The following is a 17,686-nucleotide window of genomic DNA, read 5'->3' on the forward strand; positions in this document are numbered from 1 at the left end:
GTTGGTACGTGTTGTCGAAGAAGAAACTTGTTCAGATGCACTGGATAAAAGGTTTATGTTTCTTCAACAATTGGAGGAACAAAGAAAACAAGTGGTTGACATGCTTGCTGCTCATTAGCAACAAGTTAAAGTTTTTTTTGATAAGAAGGCCAACTATTGAGAATTTCAAATTGGTGAACTTATCCTACTCTGGGACAAGAGGTGAGAGTGAAAAGGAATGTATGGCAAATTTGTTTCTCTTTGGCGAGGTCCTTTCACAATTCATTAGATTGTGGGCTAAAACAGTTTCTGGCTTCCATATCGTGATGGAAGACCAATGCCACTGCCCTACAATGGACAACATCTGAAACATTACTTTCAATAATTATCAGATAAGTACCCCTTGTAGATAGTTTTGGTTTTTGAGTCTAGTTTAGTTTTTGTTTTCTTTTGTCACCTGACTCTATAGCCCAATGGAGTGGATAAAGGCACTTAGAGAACTCATCACGTCCCTCATCCTCAACCGTAGAAGAAAACTCGCCACCAACCACAATATGTAACTGAATAGGGTCTCGGGCTGGTGTCAATTGTATCCGCTCTAACTCCACGGTAATCTCATCCAACTGTGACTGTGACTCTTGAAGAGCCAATTGAGTATACTGAAGAGAGTCCACAATCACCTCAAGCTCTTGGGTAAGCTCAACTACCTCCTCTTTCCCTAACAATGTCTCATAACAGGTGCTACCCTACTCTAAAAAGTAATTCCTTTCAGCAACTAACTGAGAGTAACTATGCTTCTAGATCTTGATAGCCTCTCAAAGCATATGAACCTTTGCTAGGGAAAGACCACTATCACCGTGCTCATCTAACACAGGAGCACCCCAACTAGAGGTAGCTAGCATCTGACCAATAGCATCATAATGCTCAAGAGCTGAAGAAATGTCACTATCACTCACCTTTTGTTGACAAGTCACATGATGCCTCTGTAATCCCTGCCTCTTATGCAAGCTCTCTGTCTCACTAACTACACTGTGATAGGAAATTGAATCAGAACTGCCCACCACAAGATCACTCATTGCATGTGTGCTATCGACCTTGCACAACTTTGCATCCAAGATACAACTACTATGTACCTTAATCAACTCATCTGAAGAAATGGAAGTCCTCACAATATCAATATCCCCACATGTCTTAGCTTCCACCTCAAGGATAGATTTTGTAAACACTGATCCTGGGACCCATCCAAAAGCTCCTTGAAGTCATTAGCTAATACTTGCCAAGGGATATTGTGCCTGGTGCAATTATAGCATCATCAAATATATCGTCAGATGTGTCCATACTATCTGCATCCACATCTACTGACTCCACTATAACATACAAATCATTAACATCACAGCTAGGTGACTCCATACATGCATTGGTCCCACTTGAGGAAGCAACTGCCTCCTGTACTGGAACAACACAATGATAACTCACATACAAATCTCCAATAATAATCCCCTCCTCGAGAGAGCCAAAAGTGTTAGAAGTAACAACTGCATCAACTATCTCTGCACTAGCTGCAACAACTGTGGGAGCCTCAACTTGCTGAAGCTCAATGCCGCTATCCACCAAGGGTATTGACAGATCTACTAATCTCTGTGAAATGAGTCCATCATCAACACTGCGGATGGGGCTAGCAGGTGTCATACGAAATATAGGTATATCAGCATCTTGGACACCTGTCGGGGAAAAGTCAAGCTTCCTCCCCTGCAACCTTGATGTCGGCCTTCTAAAGGCAGAAACCATATACCTCGCTGACCTCTTAATTGTCACGAGATCCGACAAGCTCTCTGCCAACCTTTGTTGATGAAGCTTCAGTTTCTCCAAACTCTCCTGCAAGGCATTCATTTTTACGCTAACTTCCTCATTACTCGTTTGACTTCTAGAACTGCCAGTCTTATGTCTGTCCATAGTTGGAGAAAATAAAGTGCTGGTCACTCTAGAAATCAGATTTGAAAATCTTCAAAATCAGCACTGAACAAAATAAAGACAACCCAATTCCTGTAGGCTGGCAGGAAACCGCTTTGACACTATTGTAAAAACCAGAGTAACCTGACTCGCAGCGAGTCACGCGAGTCAGTGAGCTACCAATGCCTAACCGAGTCATTATGATCCGTGACTCATGAGCGGCGAGTCAAGTGGTGTGACTCGCTTGACTCACTAGTCACGAGGTGACTCGCCTGAGTCGGGCTGCTTGACTCGGCCGCGGTAGCATAAAATCGACATGCTTAAAATATTAATTTTTGCATAATTTTTTAATGTTTTTTTCCTTCTTACTCACTCTTATAACCCTTAAAGGGCTTCCATAACACTCTATTGTGAGAAGGAGAAAGAGAGAGAGAGGTAGAAGAGAAATAGAGTGTCCTTGTTTTGCAACCAGCTGAAAGGAAGAGGAGAAAAGTTTGCATTTGTGACATTGGTGCTTGCATTTAGATCATCAAGTAGTTTATAAGAGCTCTTCTCAACACTTTCCAAAGCATTTGAAAGAGGTAATATTTGATCTGAAATGTCTTATTGCAGAAACCTTTACATTTTTCCTTACTCATAATGGCTCCTGGAGGTAAAAAACCCAAGCTCTGTAAAGGCAAAAAAGATGAGTGTTGGAAGTTCACCATAGACTTTCTGGGTAGAACTAGAACTCAAACAAAATGCCTATTTTGCAAAACCATTAATAGTGGGGAGATAAATAGATTGAAATACCATGTTGTTGGCATACGCGGTCATGATACTAAACCTTGTAGAGCTGCAATTGTTGAGGCTCAACGTTTTTTGTTATGTAGCCTTGGAAAAATATGAACAAGAAAAGGAATTAAAAAAAAAAACAATTAGAAGAGTTAGCTCAAAGTGGTTCTAGTTCCCTTCCACGCTCATCTGAAAATGTTTCTAAGTCAATAGGTTGTGTGGAGAAGGTTCTTCCCTTCACCCCTATCCTCCTAGTGCTTCTACTAGTCGTACTTCTTCTACATCTATTCTTTGCAGTGCTAGTGGTGCTATTGCTGCGGTTGCTGCCCCTTGTAGTAGTATTGGTCCTACTAGCTTTACCTTACGTCCTAGATTCAGAAAATCTAGGTTGGACAATTTTTTCGTACCGTGTTCCACTCTTGAGGCACAACCCTCACTTGAGAGCTTGGGCTGGAATAGGGAGGTACATGAAGTTGGAATAAGAGCAATTTGCAAATTTTGGTTTTTCTACAACATTCCATTTATAGCAGCTAGGTACTTCAACTTCATTTATAGTTGATTGTTTTATGTTTTAAGTTTTAAAATTTAAATTCAATTTTATACTTTTAAGTTTTAACTTGATGTTGAAAATTTGAAATATGTTAATTAAAATATTTTTATAAATGTAATAGGACTCCTTATTGGCAGGGAATGATTGATGTAGTTTCCAATTGTGGTGCGGGGTTCAAAGCCCCCACTAAAGATGAGTTGAGTGGCCCCCTTTTACTAGATATGGTTGAGGAGATGAAACTTGAGTTGGAGGACCGTAAAAAGATTTGGAGCCAAAAGGGGTGTACCATTATGATGGATGGATGGATAGATAGGAGGAATAGGACCCTCCTAAATTTTTTTGTTTCTAGTGGAGGTAATTCATCATCCTCTACTTCTTGAAGTCTAAAATTTAATGTATTATTGAATAAAGAAAATTTTGTTTTATTGACTATTGATTCTTGAATGATAATTATTTTGTTTAATTTTCCCTTTCAGGATCCACCATGTTTTCGAAGTCTATAGATGCTTCCTCACATGTCAAAAATGTAAAATTCTTATGTGAGACTGTTGAGGAGGTCATAAGGGAGGTGGGGGAAGAGAATGTTGTCCAAGTGGTAACTGATAATGCAACTAATTATGTTGCTGCAGGTAAAATTTTAACTTCTAACTTTCTAAGTTCTACTTCTAAAAAGTTTGTTTTAGTTTTTCATTAAATTTTGAAAATTAAAAGTTTTTTAATACATAAAAAATTTTCATTGTTTACTAACTAATTTAAAATTGCTACAGGAAAACTTTTGATGGAGAGACACCCAAAATTTTTTTGAACTCCATGTGCGGCCCATTGCATTGACCTCATGCTAGAGGATATTGGCAAGCTTGTATGGGTGAAATCATGTGTTACCAAGGCCAAAAATCTTTGTAAGTTCATCTATAATCATGCCTTGGTCCTTAGCACTATGAGGCAATGCACAAAGGGAAAGGAGTTGGCTCATCCTGGTATCACAAAATTTGCCTCTAATTTTATCATACTAAAATCCTTGCTGACTTCAAGGTTAGATTTGAGGTGCATGTTTGTTGGTCCAGAATGGAGTTCCTCCTCCTTTGCCACCAGCCCTGTAGGGATAGATGCAACAAAATGCATTTGTTATGATGAAGGTTTTTGGGAGCCATGTTCGAAGATTATGGAGGTAATTTAAATTTTAAAAGCTTAAGTCTTAAAATTTTATAAATTAATTTATTTCATACATATTTTTGTTTTATTTTCATCGTGCAACTTTGCAAAGTTTCATCATTCACTAAATTGTTTTGTAGATCACTGAACCCCTTGTAGCCCTCCTATGAGTTGCTAATGGTGAGAAGCCCTCTATGGGCTACATTAATGAGGGCATGGATAGGGTCAAGGAGGCTATTAAGGCCAAATATGTAGGAGTTGAGGAAAATTATGGCCCTATTTGGGACATAATTAATAGGAGATGGCAAAATCAGCTTCATAGGGAGCCTATTACCTCAATTCGGCATACCGTTTCCATGAAGATTTCAAGGCAGATGAAGAGGTTCTTAGTGGCCTATACATTGTGATATTGAAGATGGCCCCTAATCCCACAAATATATTGCTTGAGATGGATGCCTATTATAATGCATCAAGGCCCATTTTTTCAAGTCAAATTTGCAAGGGTCGTACAAAATTGCAGCCAAGTAAAAATTGTAGTTTAAGCCTTATACAATCTAGTTTCTAAATTTCTAACTTTAAAGTTCAAATTTTGAAATGAGACTAATGATTTTTTCTTTTCCTTTTTTCAAAATTCAGATAGATGGTGGCAAATGTTTGGGTCTTTAACCAAAAACTTTCAGCAAATCACCATCTGCATTTTGAGCCAGCCAAGTAGTGCTTCTGGATGTGAGCACAACTAGAGCATGTTCGAGCACATCCACTCGAAGAGGCATAACAAGTTGTCTGTGCAGAAAATGAATCGGCCAGTCTTTGTGTATTACAACCTGCGCATTAGGATCAGGGAGATTTTGGATAGTGACACCTCTTCGATTACTCTTGAGGAGGTTGATCTAGAGTCTGAGTGGATCACTGAGGCTACTAATCTTGTCTTTGATGATGAGGACCAACAGTGGGTTGACCAAGCAGATAGAGAGGGCCAGGCTGAGGCTATGGCTATGGCTGTTCCTAGTGGCACCTCACAGGCATATGCAGAGCCAGACTATAGTTGATCTTAGAGGCACCTCACAAGCTGATGCTATGGCTATTCAGACATCTATGACCTACCCTAGACACCTTACTAAAAGGCATTTTATAGATTGAACTGAGCTTGAGGTTAAGGCTGAGGTTGGGAATGAGGATGAGGATGAGGATGAGGATGACGATAAGGATGATGATGAGGATGAGAATGATGATGAGGACTCCGACTAGGAGCCATAGCTATAGTCTTGTTTTAACTATTTGTTTAACTTAATATATAATCAGAATTTGGAACATTTGATGATGAATATTGATTCATTGAATCTTGATGTGTTGGATTTCATAATACATAATACATATACATTTTGATGGGTTGCATGGATTTATCATTTTATATACGAGTCTATGTTTTACTTTTATAATATTTCTTTCAGCTACTATTTAAACTTTAATTACTAGTAATATAGTATTTAGCAATTTACCTTTGTAGTATTGTACTTATGTAATCGATGTATGTTTGACTTTTAAGTATGTGCATTATGATCAAATTATTTTCTATTTAATGATGTTATTGTGTCTTTACGCTTTATTCAATAATGGGTGCATGGAATGTTCCTTAAATCTTAAAAAAAATCAAAATTTCAAGGTTTTTTCACTTTGCCGAGTCACAGCCGAGTCATTTCCGAGTCCGAGCCAGGTCAAGTTACCCTTGCCGAGTCTGAGCCGTGTCTAAGTCGCGTTACTTTGGTAAAAACCCTCAACAGGCTATATCCTTAACAAACATCAATTTGCTTTTGCTAATCAACAGTTTGATATTTTGTCAAACATTTCGCAGGCAAATTATTATCACTCAATAAATAATGCTTTACATTCACAACTAGCTGCTCACAATTTTAATTGATTAAATCCTTATCAATTTGGACAAATGAACACCACTAAACAATTCATAATTAATACTATAATTGATGGCAATGCTACTAATATCCAATTAAAAAAATTGACTTTTGGAAATTTACAAGAATACAATAATGAACCTGTAAATTAACTTCTACTAGATGAAATATGGATTGCAGCTCAAGAAATAATCCAATTTACTCGTAGGTTCAAAAATTCATGCTCCTCGCTTATAATCGCAAGTGCTCTAAAACCTGATTGTTGCCCTCCAATAATTGATTGCAGCCTTCCACAAAGTCTGAAATCGCTGCAAATTACAAGGACAACAGCCACAGTACATTCTTCTTTAACCACGCAAAACAGTAGACAATAATGGCGTTCCAAATCACAAATTCTCCAGTCACAATGAAATTCTCAGGTGCAGTACATAACAATCGGGAAATAGTATAATTTAATTAAGACAATTCTTAGAATTAATTCACAATACCTTAGCTATGAATTACTAGGCACTTTTTAATTCCAAACCCTTATACTTTAGCAAGGGCAAAGAAATCGGCAAACTCAAAAACTCTTCATAGGCAACAAAAGAAAATAATTAATCGGATGCTTTTCTCATCAAATGTCCTCATATTTATAATATCCAAATGCCACCGGTCTCCCAAAAGAACTCCACTTAGGAATCTTACCCTACACAACGTTAGAATGCATTAAGTGTCATTAATATAATTTATTAATTGCTTTTGGCTCCAGAAAATGACCTTTTCCACCATAACTTAAAATTTTGACACGCAACGCCATTGTCTCTTGTTCCTACGATTTAAAACTTTTCATCCTGGTTCCAATGAGCTATGATACTGAGGTGACCAACAAACAACACCAACAAAAATAACAACCTCAACATATTTAGATGAATAATAATAATAATTCACTCATTTTTCGAAAACATCTCAAGAAGCATTAGAATCAAAATCTAACACCAAAGTGATCCTAATGATGAATGAACCTGACGGAGTGACTTACTATAAATAGACACTCCCTCCAAGATTCTTGGAGCCCAAATTGAAAGCCTCAAATAAAAATCGAGAGCAACACCCAACTCCTCTAACTCAGCTGAGCTCATCGGAATGAACAGTTTGACTTACTATAAATAGTAAGTCCCTCAAATGGAGCCAAAACACACCATAGGCTGTTGGAAAACCTATAACCACATAACTGAGACCCTCAAATCCTACTGCTAGCTGACGAGGGTCGTGATGGTGAATTGACCTAGCCCACTGCAGGAACCTACTAAAAAAGGGGACATTACAGTCCTTCCTCCCTAAGATTGCTTGTCCCCAAGCAATCTTGTAGCAAAATGGGCATCACAATCCACCTGGATCCCAAAGGTAGAATGACGTACTATCCCTATTGTGTACAAACAACTCCTGTAGCACCAACACCCAAATAACGAACGTCAACACCAAAATCATCTAAAAACTGACCCAAGGCGCTGATGAAGGAAACAACTCATTGGAACTCAACCCAACTGAAATACCAACTCTGTCCACACCTGAGTCCCCATCAAATTGATACTCACACCTAACTACACTATGGAGATGGTAACAACCATAGGTACTTGAAACATTGCCACCAACTCCAACCTTTGCCAAACTGTCCTGGGTGTGTAGATACTACAAGGGGTCTAATTTGCAGTTATCAATCCCATCTGCAAAAGATGGTGCTAACTCATTCGATAATGGATGGCATGAAACTAGAGCCAACCCACACTGACGTGAAAACAAATCCTTTACCTATGGGTCAAAATAAAAGTGATGAGCACTCCTCACAGTGTAATGTCGATAAAAACTCCCAATCTCTGTCAAGGACTCATCAGCATCAGCCTTTGAATCAAAAGATGGCTCCAATCCCTAACTCTGAACTACTGGTCGGCCAGGATCCTGGGCAATCCTCTCAGCAAACCCAACCTCGAAATCCTTGTGGGGAAGCATAGTAGATTGAGTCTCTACAATCTTTTCCACCAATCTTTGAATGGCATGAGATCCTTGGATGAGAGTACCCTCAGACACTGTAAGAATCCTCCCGCACATCCAAACTCTCCAAAAGATACTCCATGAAAGACTCTGTGCAGTAGAAATTATATGTGAAAGCATCAACTTGCTCCCTTGCGACCCACAGCTGATCCGTCTGAAAATGTGTCACTGCCAACTGTCCAATGCTATCAGCTATATGAGATGAAGAAATAGATTTGCTTCCTTCAGAGCGAAGAAAATCAACATGAGAGCTTGACTTCACTGATGCTCTTACTTCATTTGTACCTACTGCACCCATATCTGAAATGGATGTGTCCGCTACATCATCACGTCCATCATCTCCACCCGTGGAAGCAAATTCACTACCAACCACAATATATAACTGAACAGGGTTTGGGGTAGTGTCAACTGTACCTGCTCTAACTCTATGGTAACCTCATCCAACTATGACTGTGACTCTTGAAGAGCCAACTAAGTATAATAAAGAGAGTCCACAGTCACCTCAAGCTCTTGGGTAAGCTCAGCTACCTCCTCTTTTGCTAACAATGTCTCATAACAGGTGCTACCCCACTCTAGAAGGTAATACCTTTCAGCAACTAACTGAGAGTAACTATGCTTCAAGATCCTAATAGCCTCTTGAAGTGTATGAAACTCTACTAGGGAAAGACTACTATCACCGTGCTCATCTAACACAGGAGCACCCCAACCAGATGTAGCTAGCATCTGACGAATAGCATCATAATGCTCAAGAGTTGAAGAAAAGTCTCTATCACTCACCTTCAACTGACAAGTCACATGATGCCTCTGTAACCCCTGCCTCCTATGCAAGCTCTCTGTCTCACTAATTGCACTATGTTAGGAAACTGAATCTGAACTGCCCACCACAAGATCACTCATTGCATGTGTGCTATCGACCTTGCACAACTTTGCATCCGAGATACAACTACTATGTACCTCAATCAACTCATTTGAAGAAATGGAAGCCCTCACAATATCAATAACCCCACATGTCTCAGCTTCCACCTCAAAGGATAGATTCTGTAAACACTGATCTTGGGACCCATCCAAAACCTCCTCGGAGTCATCAGCTAATACCTGGCAAGGGATATCGTACTCGATGCAACTCATAGCATCATCAAATGTATCATTAGATGTGTCCATACTATCTGCATCGACATCTACTGACTCCACTATAACATACAAATCACCAAAATCACAGCTAGTTGACTCCATACATGCATTGGTCCTACCTAAGGAAGCAGCTGCTTCCTATATTGGAGCAACACTAGGATAACTCATACAAATCTCCAACAGTAATCCCCTCCTTGACAGAGCTAGAAGTGTCAGTAGTAACAACTGCATCAATTGTCTCTACACTAGTTGCAAAAACTGTGGGAGCTTCAACCTACTGAAGCTCAATGCTGCTATCCACCAAAGGTACTGACACATCTACTAATCTCTGTGAAATGAGTCCATCTTCAACATTGTGATGTGGCTAGTAGGTGCCGTGCTAAATATAGACACATCAACATCATGGACACTTGTCGGGGAAAAGTCAAGCTTCCTCCCCTGCAACCTCGATGTCGGCCTTCTAAAGTCGGAAACCATATACCTCACTGCCCTCTCAATTGTCGCAGGATTCAACAAGCTCTCCGCCAACCTCTATTGATGAAGCTTCAGTTTCTCCAAACTCTCCTGCAAGGCATTCATTTTTACGGTAACTTCCTCATTACTCCTTTGACTTCTAGAACTGCTAGTCCTATGTCTGTCCATAGCTGGAGAAAATAAAGTGTTGGTCAGTCAGTCTAGAAATCTGATCTGAAACTCTTCAAAGTCAACACTGAACAAAATAAAGACTAAGCCCAATTCCTGCAGGCTAGTAGGAAACCACTCCGATACCACTGTAAAAACCCTCAATGGGTTATATCCTTAACTAACATCAATTTGCTTTTGCTAATCAATAATTTGATATTTTGACAAACATTTGGCAGGCAAATTATTATCACTCAATAAATAATGCTTTAAATTCACAGCCAGCTGCTCACAGTTTTAATTGATTAAGTCTTTATCAATTTGGACAAATGAACACCAGTAAACAATTCAGAAGTAGTTCTATAATTGATTGCAATGCTACTACTATCCAATTTAAAAAAATATCTTCTAGAAATTTACAAGAATGCAATAATGAACCTAGAAATTGACTTCTAACAGATGAAACATGGATTGCAACTCTCAAGAAATAATCCAATTTACTCGCAAGTTCAGAAATACATGGTCCTCGCTTATAATTGTAGGTGGTCTAAAACCTGATTGGTGCCCTCCAATAATTGATTGCAACCTTTCACAAAGTCTGAAATTGCTGCCAAATACAAGGACAACAACCACAGTATATTTTTCTTTAACCACGCCAAACAGTACACAATAATGGCGTTCTAAATCACAAATTCTCTAGCTACAATGAAATTCCCAGGTACAGTAAATAACAATCGGGAAATACTATAATATAATTAAGACAATTCTCAGAACTAATTCACAATACCTTAGTTGTGAATTACCAAGAACTTTTAAATTCCAAACCCTTTACTTCAGCAAGGGCAAAGAAATCGACAAACTCAAAAACTCTTTGCAGGCAATAAAAGAAAATAATCAATCAGATGCTTTTCTCATCAAATGTCCTCATATTTGAAATCTCCAAATGGCACCGTTTTCCCAAAAGAACTCCACTTAAGAGGCTGACTCTACACAACATTAGGATATATTAAAGTGCCATTAATATAATTTATTAATTGCTTTTGGCTCCAGAAAATGACTTTTTCAACCATAACTTAAAATTTTGACACACAAGTCCATTGTCTTTTGTTTCCACGATTTAAAACTTTTTGTCCCAGTTCCAACGAACTATGATACTAAGGTGACCAACAAACAAAACCAACAAAAATAGCAACCTCAGTGTATTTGGATGAATAATAATAATTCACTCATCTTGCAAAAACAACTGAAGAAGCATCAGAATCGAAATCTAACAATACGAAAGTGATCCTGATGACGAAAGATGATGAATGAACCTAATGGAGTGACTTACTATAATTAGATGCTCCCTCCAAGATTCTTGAAGCCCAAACCGGAAGGCCAAAATAAAAACTAAGAGCATCACCCAACTCCTCTAACTCAACTGAGCTCATCGGAACAAACAGTTTGGCTTACTATAAATAGTAAGTCCCTCAATTGGAGCCAAAACACACAATAGGTTGTTGGAAAGCCTATAACCACATAACTAAGACCCTCAAATCCTATGGTCAGCTCACGAGGGTTGTGATGGTGAACTGACCTAGCCTACTGCAGGAACCTGCTAAAAAAGGGGACATTACATTTTTCCACCATATTGGTATTCAACTATTCATCATTGTTACAACTTACAATCATTTAAGTTGTCCAAGGGCCATATTCACCTCCCACAAAACCCTTGGCTCCATGTTTAAAGACAATATTATGGTGTGACTAACATTGTGTAAAGTATTATTTGGGATAGTTCTTGTCCTTATTTTCAATCTGCATGAGCTTCAAATGACTGATCTAGAGGTTGCTCTTAGTATTCCATGCTTCCAAGTAGATTCCTTATTTCTAGAGCTTTGGTTTCCACTTCTACTTCCTGATTTTGGGGGATGCAAAGTAAAAACCTTGTCATTGTAAAATAGAAAATGAAATTTAATTGTTGTAAACTCTAGGATCGAAGAAATAAAAGGCAAATTTAGTTGTTGTGAACCCTAGCATTGAACAAAAAAGAATAGTGTAGAGCCTAGCTCTGTAAACAATAGAACAATTTTTTAGGGTCGCTTAGGAGTAAGTAGGTGAGTTAATTAGCACAATTTGCATCTTGAGAGTTTTTGTGGGTTTGACCAGTTTTTGGCATGTTTTTGATCCATTATAAAACATATAGTGAGTAGAGTTCCACATAATCAATTTCTAGGAACCTGTTACCTACATATATATATCTACCCATATTTTAATGACTAGTGCAACGCTTTTGTCACATTGAGAAAATAATGGGACGTTACAAGGAAATATGTATATTTTGATGTTGAATGTTGGCTGTTTTATATTTGATATTGATTTTTGTGTGTGATAATAGTTTCCTCAAGCCTCAAGGAGAAGAGAGTCTGAATTATATATTCATTGCTTGAAGCTGATGGTGTCTGAATTATATCACTTCCCATGAAGTTGGAGGCCTTTGAAGATTTAATGACATTGATGAAGGGTGCTTAGATTCCACTGATGAAGGGCCACACCACCCTTACCAACTCATAACCAAAAACATAATAACATGGAGATAAATAGGAGACAAAATGCTTCACAAAGCATGGATTAATACTTGAAAATCCTTACAACATCAACAAGATGATATCATGGCTATGGCTTCTTCAAAATGAAGTCTACAAATTCTTCAAGATGAGAGAGCAACTTCTTACAATATGAGAAAGCTTCCAATATGAGAGCTTACAAACTAAGAGCTTCAAGTTAAGAGCTTGCAAACCAAGAGATTCACCAAAAACTTTCAACTAAGATCTTTCATTATCATTCCCCCTTTTATTTTGTGATGCAAGATGCTCCTACAGCAGACACCCCTGGTGGGAATTTTTTTGTAAATATGGATTCACAAAATGAAGTAGCTGCTGTTGATATATTTATTTTTCTCTTCTCTTCCAACACCTCGCTGGAACAACTATCTGTTGATGACAATACTCCTCTGCAATTAACTTCATGCAAGTGTAACTCTCATTCTCCTCCAATCTTGTAGGATCTAATGAACCTGTAATAAATTCTGTAATACCATACAAATCTTCTTTTCATACCATACATCAGTTGTGAGATCCCCATCATTATTATCTTTCAAAGGCATATCAAATTCAATATCCAAAGATTCATAAAAATTGACCTCTTTTGCATCTTCATCTTTGTTTTCTTTTTTAATGTCTTCAAAAAGGCATGTAACTGCTTCACTTCCTTGACCTTCGACCAAGGCTTTCCACTCTTCTTCTACTGCTGCAATCTTTATTAACAAATCATTTTTTTCAGTTGCAGATTAATGACTCTCTTCATATCTATGCTCTTCCTCATCTTTTATACCACATGTGTGACACTCCATTGCATCTTCTTTCTTTCTTGCATCAAAAGAATTATCATCAACTCTTTTCCAATGAAGCACTCTTCTCTTTTGCAACTCTGTTTTTATTTCATTCACTTGCTTCTGCAAATCTGTCAATGCAATTTTTATCTCTTCTTCCTTTCTCTCTCTAAATTTCTCAACTCTAGGAATTCTAAGAATGCATCCAATCACAAAGTTGTCTTCTTATTTCTCTTTTCCATACACAATTTCTCATAAAACAAACTTTACCCAAACCAAGGTCCTGGTGCAAACAGTCTCACACTTGGCGATCTGTCTACACACTCAGGAACTCCTGCTGTGATACCAGTTGAGCATCTTGCATCAGACAATGATTGGAGTTCTTCATGATCTATGTTGCTCAAACTCTTTGTGGAATTGCAAAATTTTGGTATGTAAACAGGACCTTTAATTCTTATCAAACATCTTGATGTCCTGCCATTTTATACAGTGACAAATCGTATATGGTAATCATTCAGTTGGCATTAACATGATGTTCTGGAATAGAGATGGCTACTCAATTGGGCCAATTGCTACCATGATGAAACTCATTAAACCTGCTACACAATTCTCTGAATTTGTTATCTAACCATTCAACCTTTGTTTCACGACCTTACATAAAGTGCCAAAAACATGAAGAAATTCCTTAAATCTAGTCTTCACTTTGGTAAAATGAAATTCCACATCCACTGCTGCAGAAAATTTGTAAAACCTGGTTCCTGCTTTTTTTTTTCAGTTGAATTAAATTGAGGCAGATATGACATTCAAAATCAGAGGATTATTTGTATAGTTATTTTTCCTCTTGTTCATAATATGTGAAGCTTTGTCACTTTTCGTATACAAGCATTTGCATGGTTTTTATAATGAACACAAATCTAAAGGCCGTAATACTTTAGGCATGTTCTTATACAGTTACTTCTGTGCAGGCAAAAGTTGCCTTTCCAATTCTCGAGAGGCTTCTCCAAATGGAGGATAAAGAAATATTAAGTGATGCATGTTGGGCTTTTTCATATCTTTCTGATGGAAATGATGACAATATTCAAGCTGTTATTGAAGCTGGTGTCCTTCCAAAGCTAGTAATGCTTTTACAGTTAATATCAAATCTTATATGGATTCTTCACGTTATGCTTTGTGTGAGTCCATGAGGAAGATATAGCTTAAATTCTGGGACCCATTTAGCTGAATTCTCTTATATAGTTCTTTCGTTCTTGTAGTCATGTTTGACATGTTCATTCAGCTCAAAAGTTCTAGCTACTATTTTAAAGTTTACACTCTAGGACTCTCTAGGCACATACTTGTTTGTAATATCTGGAGATTCATTAAGTCCAGTTGACCTTCACAGTAAATTTAGAATATTATATGATTTGATGCTTTGTGGAGCCAAACAATTATATATCAATTTCTTGAATTTCAAATCTTTTTGCAAATATTTATTTTACTTATTAATTTTTGAGTGGAGATTCTTTAGTTTCACTTTTGTTGGTTGTACCTGAATGCTCATTTACTTTACAGTTCTGTTGATCAAATCAACTGGTTGATGAAATGTTTTGCTAATATAAGTTCGACTTCTTTCTGTTTGTTCAATCTCAGTTTTTTGTTTCCTGATTGTTGTGACTGATTTTGGGAAAATATTGACTCTGGCTGTAGGCATTCTTCGCAAAATGTTCTCATTCCTGCTTTGAGAACTATTGGCAATATTGCCACTGGCAATAACATTCAAACTCAGGTATTTCAGGCCACCTGTTTTCTCATTTATGTGTATGTGTGACTAGTTTTTGTCAAATATGGTGCTACTTTACTTATTTTTCCATGTGTTTTTCTATTAGTACATTATCGACAGTCAAGCCCTTCCATGTCTGTTGTCACTTATCACTAAGGATCAGAAACTAAGCATTAAAAGGGAGATTTGTTGGACAATCTCTAATATAACAGCAGGGAACATGAGTCAGATTCAGGTTGGTTCGTTAAACAGTCGACAATTTGTTTCTGGACTTAGCTTTTCTGTCAAAGTGCCATTTTATTTTTGCCTTTACATGAAATTCAAGATTTTTTGGATTTACCTGTATAATCATTGGATGATTGAAATTACAAGAAGTTTTCCTATTTGGGAAAATAAATACTGTGCTTTTGCAGGCTGTTATCAATGCAAACATCATTCCTCCACTTCTATATTTGCTAGCAAATGCAGAATTTGACATAAAGAGGGAGGCAGCGTGGGCCATCACCAATGTCACTTCGTGTGGAACTCATGGGCAGATTAAGTGAGATAGAGTTATCATTTACTCAAGAATGACACTTTTGCTGCATTGTTTGTTATAAAAGTATTTTAATATGAGATATCTTCAATGATAATATGCAGGTATTTAGTTCATCATGGCTGTATAAAGCCCCTATGTGATCTACTCCCTTGTCTAGACCCTAGAATTGTGACAGTGTGCCTTCAAGGCCTGGAGAATATACTCAAAGCTTGGGATGGATACAATAATAAATATGCTACATTACTTGAGGATGCTGGGGGCTTGGATAAAATTGAAGCACTACAGGGACATGAAAATACTGATGTCTATGGAAAAGCAGTCGGAATCCTTGAGACTTACTTTGTCAATGAGGAGGGTGAAGGTCAATCTTTAGATGTGGATGCCCATTATTTTTCTTTTCCTTCAAATAAGTCTTCTATTTCATCTGTTGAATTCAACTTCATTTGAAGGTATTGGAAATGCTTGTCATTTTACATTTATTGTCATAACCTGTTTTAGCAGATCCCTAGAGTTGACGTGTTAATAATATTTTTTGACAAATTTTTTTTCCTTAGGGCAGATTCAGTTTTTTTATTATACTGCGATCATTCAATGTCCTTGATACAACTTGCTGAGAAAGTATGGAATTCAATGCAGGTCTATTTTGGAAATTAGTTTGGCTTATTGATGTAATACTGTATATAGTGATATGCTGCTTTGGGGGATAGATGCGCACAACTGACATTTGATTTCAAATTTAGCCGACAAAGTTGTATGTACTTTGACCATTATACTTTTAAAATTAGTGATTTGGGGCTGAGTAAATGTGGTTATGTAATATTTTGAGCTGTAGAGGATTTGAACTTCATTTGTTATTGTTTATTAGGGAGAGTTTTGCTGGTATTATATTGTATTTCTGTCAGTAATTAGCATGGGGCTTGTGTGGTTGAATTGTTTTCCCCTGTATCTGTTTTAACTTTCCAATTTTGATAACTAGATACTGATCAATAAAATTAGATTTCCACAATCAATTAGAATTAATATATCTTCCTCGGGATTAGATTGTGTTAAGTATTTTTTAGCATCGACTAAATCAGAAGCTGATAGATGAACTCGAAATTGATTTGTTCCATGTGACATCCTACTGAATAGGCATTATAGTTGTAATGTACTAATGATGTCATTCTTATTTTGTGCCAATTAGAGGCTTATCGTGTGTATTTTGTTAGCGGGACAATGCGTTCCTTAACAATTTCCCACATGTGACAGAAACTTACAATTGCTTGAGGTTTCAAGTCTCATTCAACATTTTTTAAGTTCTGATATTGAAAATATGGATGTATTTGATGAATTAGTGGATTGGTCACTCCTATAATATTAAAAAATATGGGCAGGGGTAGAAAAGTTTGTGGACAATAACGATACATTGCTTCAAATCATACTCTTACATTCGTTCTGTACATATAGGACTTTTTATATCCTATTTTATAAGGAACAACACAAACAAATTTCCTATTAATATTGAGTTGTTTTTAACTCAACCCATACTGCTATTCTAATAACCTATTTAATAAACCATGTGACATAATAATATTAAGTTGTTTACACTAATTTTTGACAAATTACCTTCAAATATGAATAGCTACGTGAATGTTTTTTATAACTCACTTTTTTTAATCATTAGAGTGTTTTAACTTAGTTGTCACCCATATATTGGTTGATGTGGATGTCTTCTAACTATTTTTGGGGGATGTGGTGCTCATGATAAGGAAAAAGGCCATAGATTCAAGTGCTGGATTATGAGGGCCTTCCCTTCCGTTGTTGGTGTTGCTTCTTTACTAGACACATGGCTATTGATTACACTCTTCTTCATTGAAAAGGGTTGCTACTTGGTGGAAGCCTGCAAGTAATGATCATTTTACAGTTTGTGCATCTAATCCTC

General features: G+C 37.2%; 1 protein-coding gene across 2 annotated transcripts in view; it reads left to right on the forward strand.

Annotated features, from left to right (window-relative positions):
* LOC149530944 (importin subunit alpha-like) overlaps positions 1-16,569 on the forward strand; it is a 226,403-nt gene extending 209,834 nt beyond the window's left edge. The window contains exons 6-11 of one of the 2 annotated variants that reach the window (XM_089809660.1): positions 14,434-14,597; positions 15,155-15,233; positions 15,334-15,462; positions 15,641-15,768; positions 15,867-16,214; positions 16,402-16,569. In XM_089809660.1, coding sequence (XP_089665786.1) covers positions 14,434-14,597; positions 15,155-15,233; positions 15,334-15,462; positions 15,641-15,768; positions 15,867-16,212 — 846 coding nt within the window. In that variant the 3' untranslated portion in view covers positions 16,213-16,214; positions 16,402-16,569. Of the gene's footprint in view, positions 1-14,433; positions 14,598-15,154; positions 15,234-15,333; positions 15,463-15,640; positions 15,769-15,866 lie in introns of both variants that reach the window. The other variant, XM_089809659.1, reaches the window with a different exon arrangement.
* The last annotated feature ends 1,117 nt before the right edge of the window (positions 16,570-17,686 follow it).

Source organism: Cupressus sempervirens, chromosome 11, assembly GCF_028749045.1.
Source record: "Cupressus sempervirens isolate cs-2001-9-10 chromosome 11, ASM2874904v1, whole genome shotgun sequence".
Taxonomy (NCBI): Eukaryota; Viridiplantae; Streptophyta; class Pinopsida; order Cupressales; family Cupressaceae; genus Cupressus; species Cupressus sempervirens.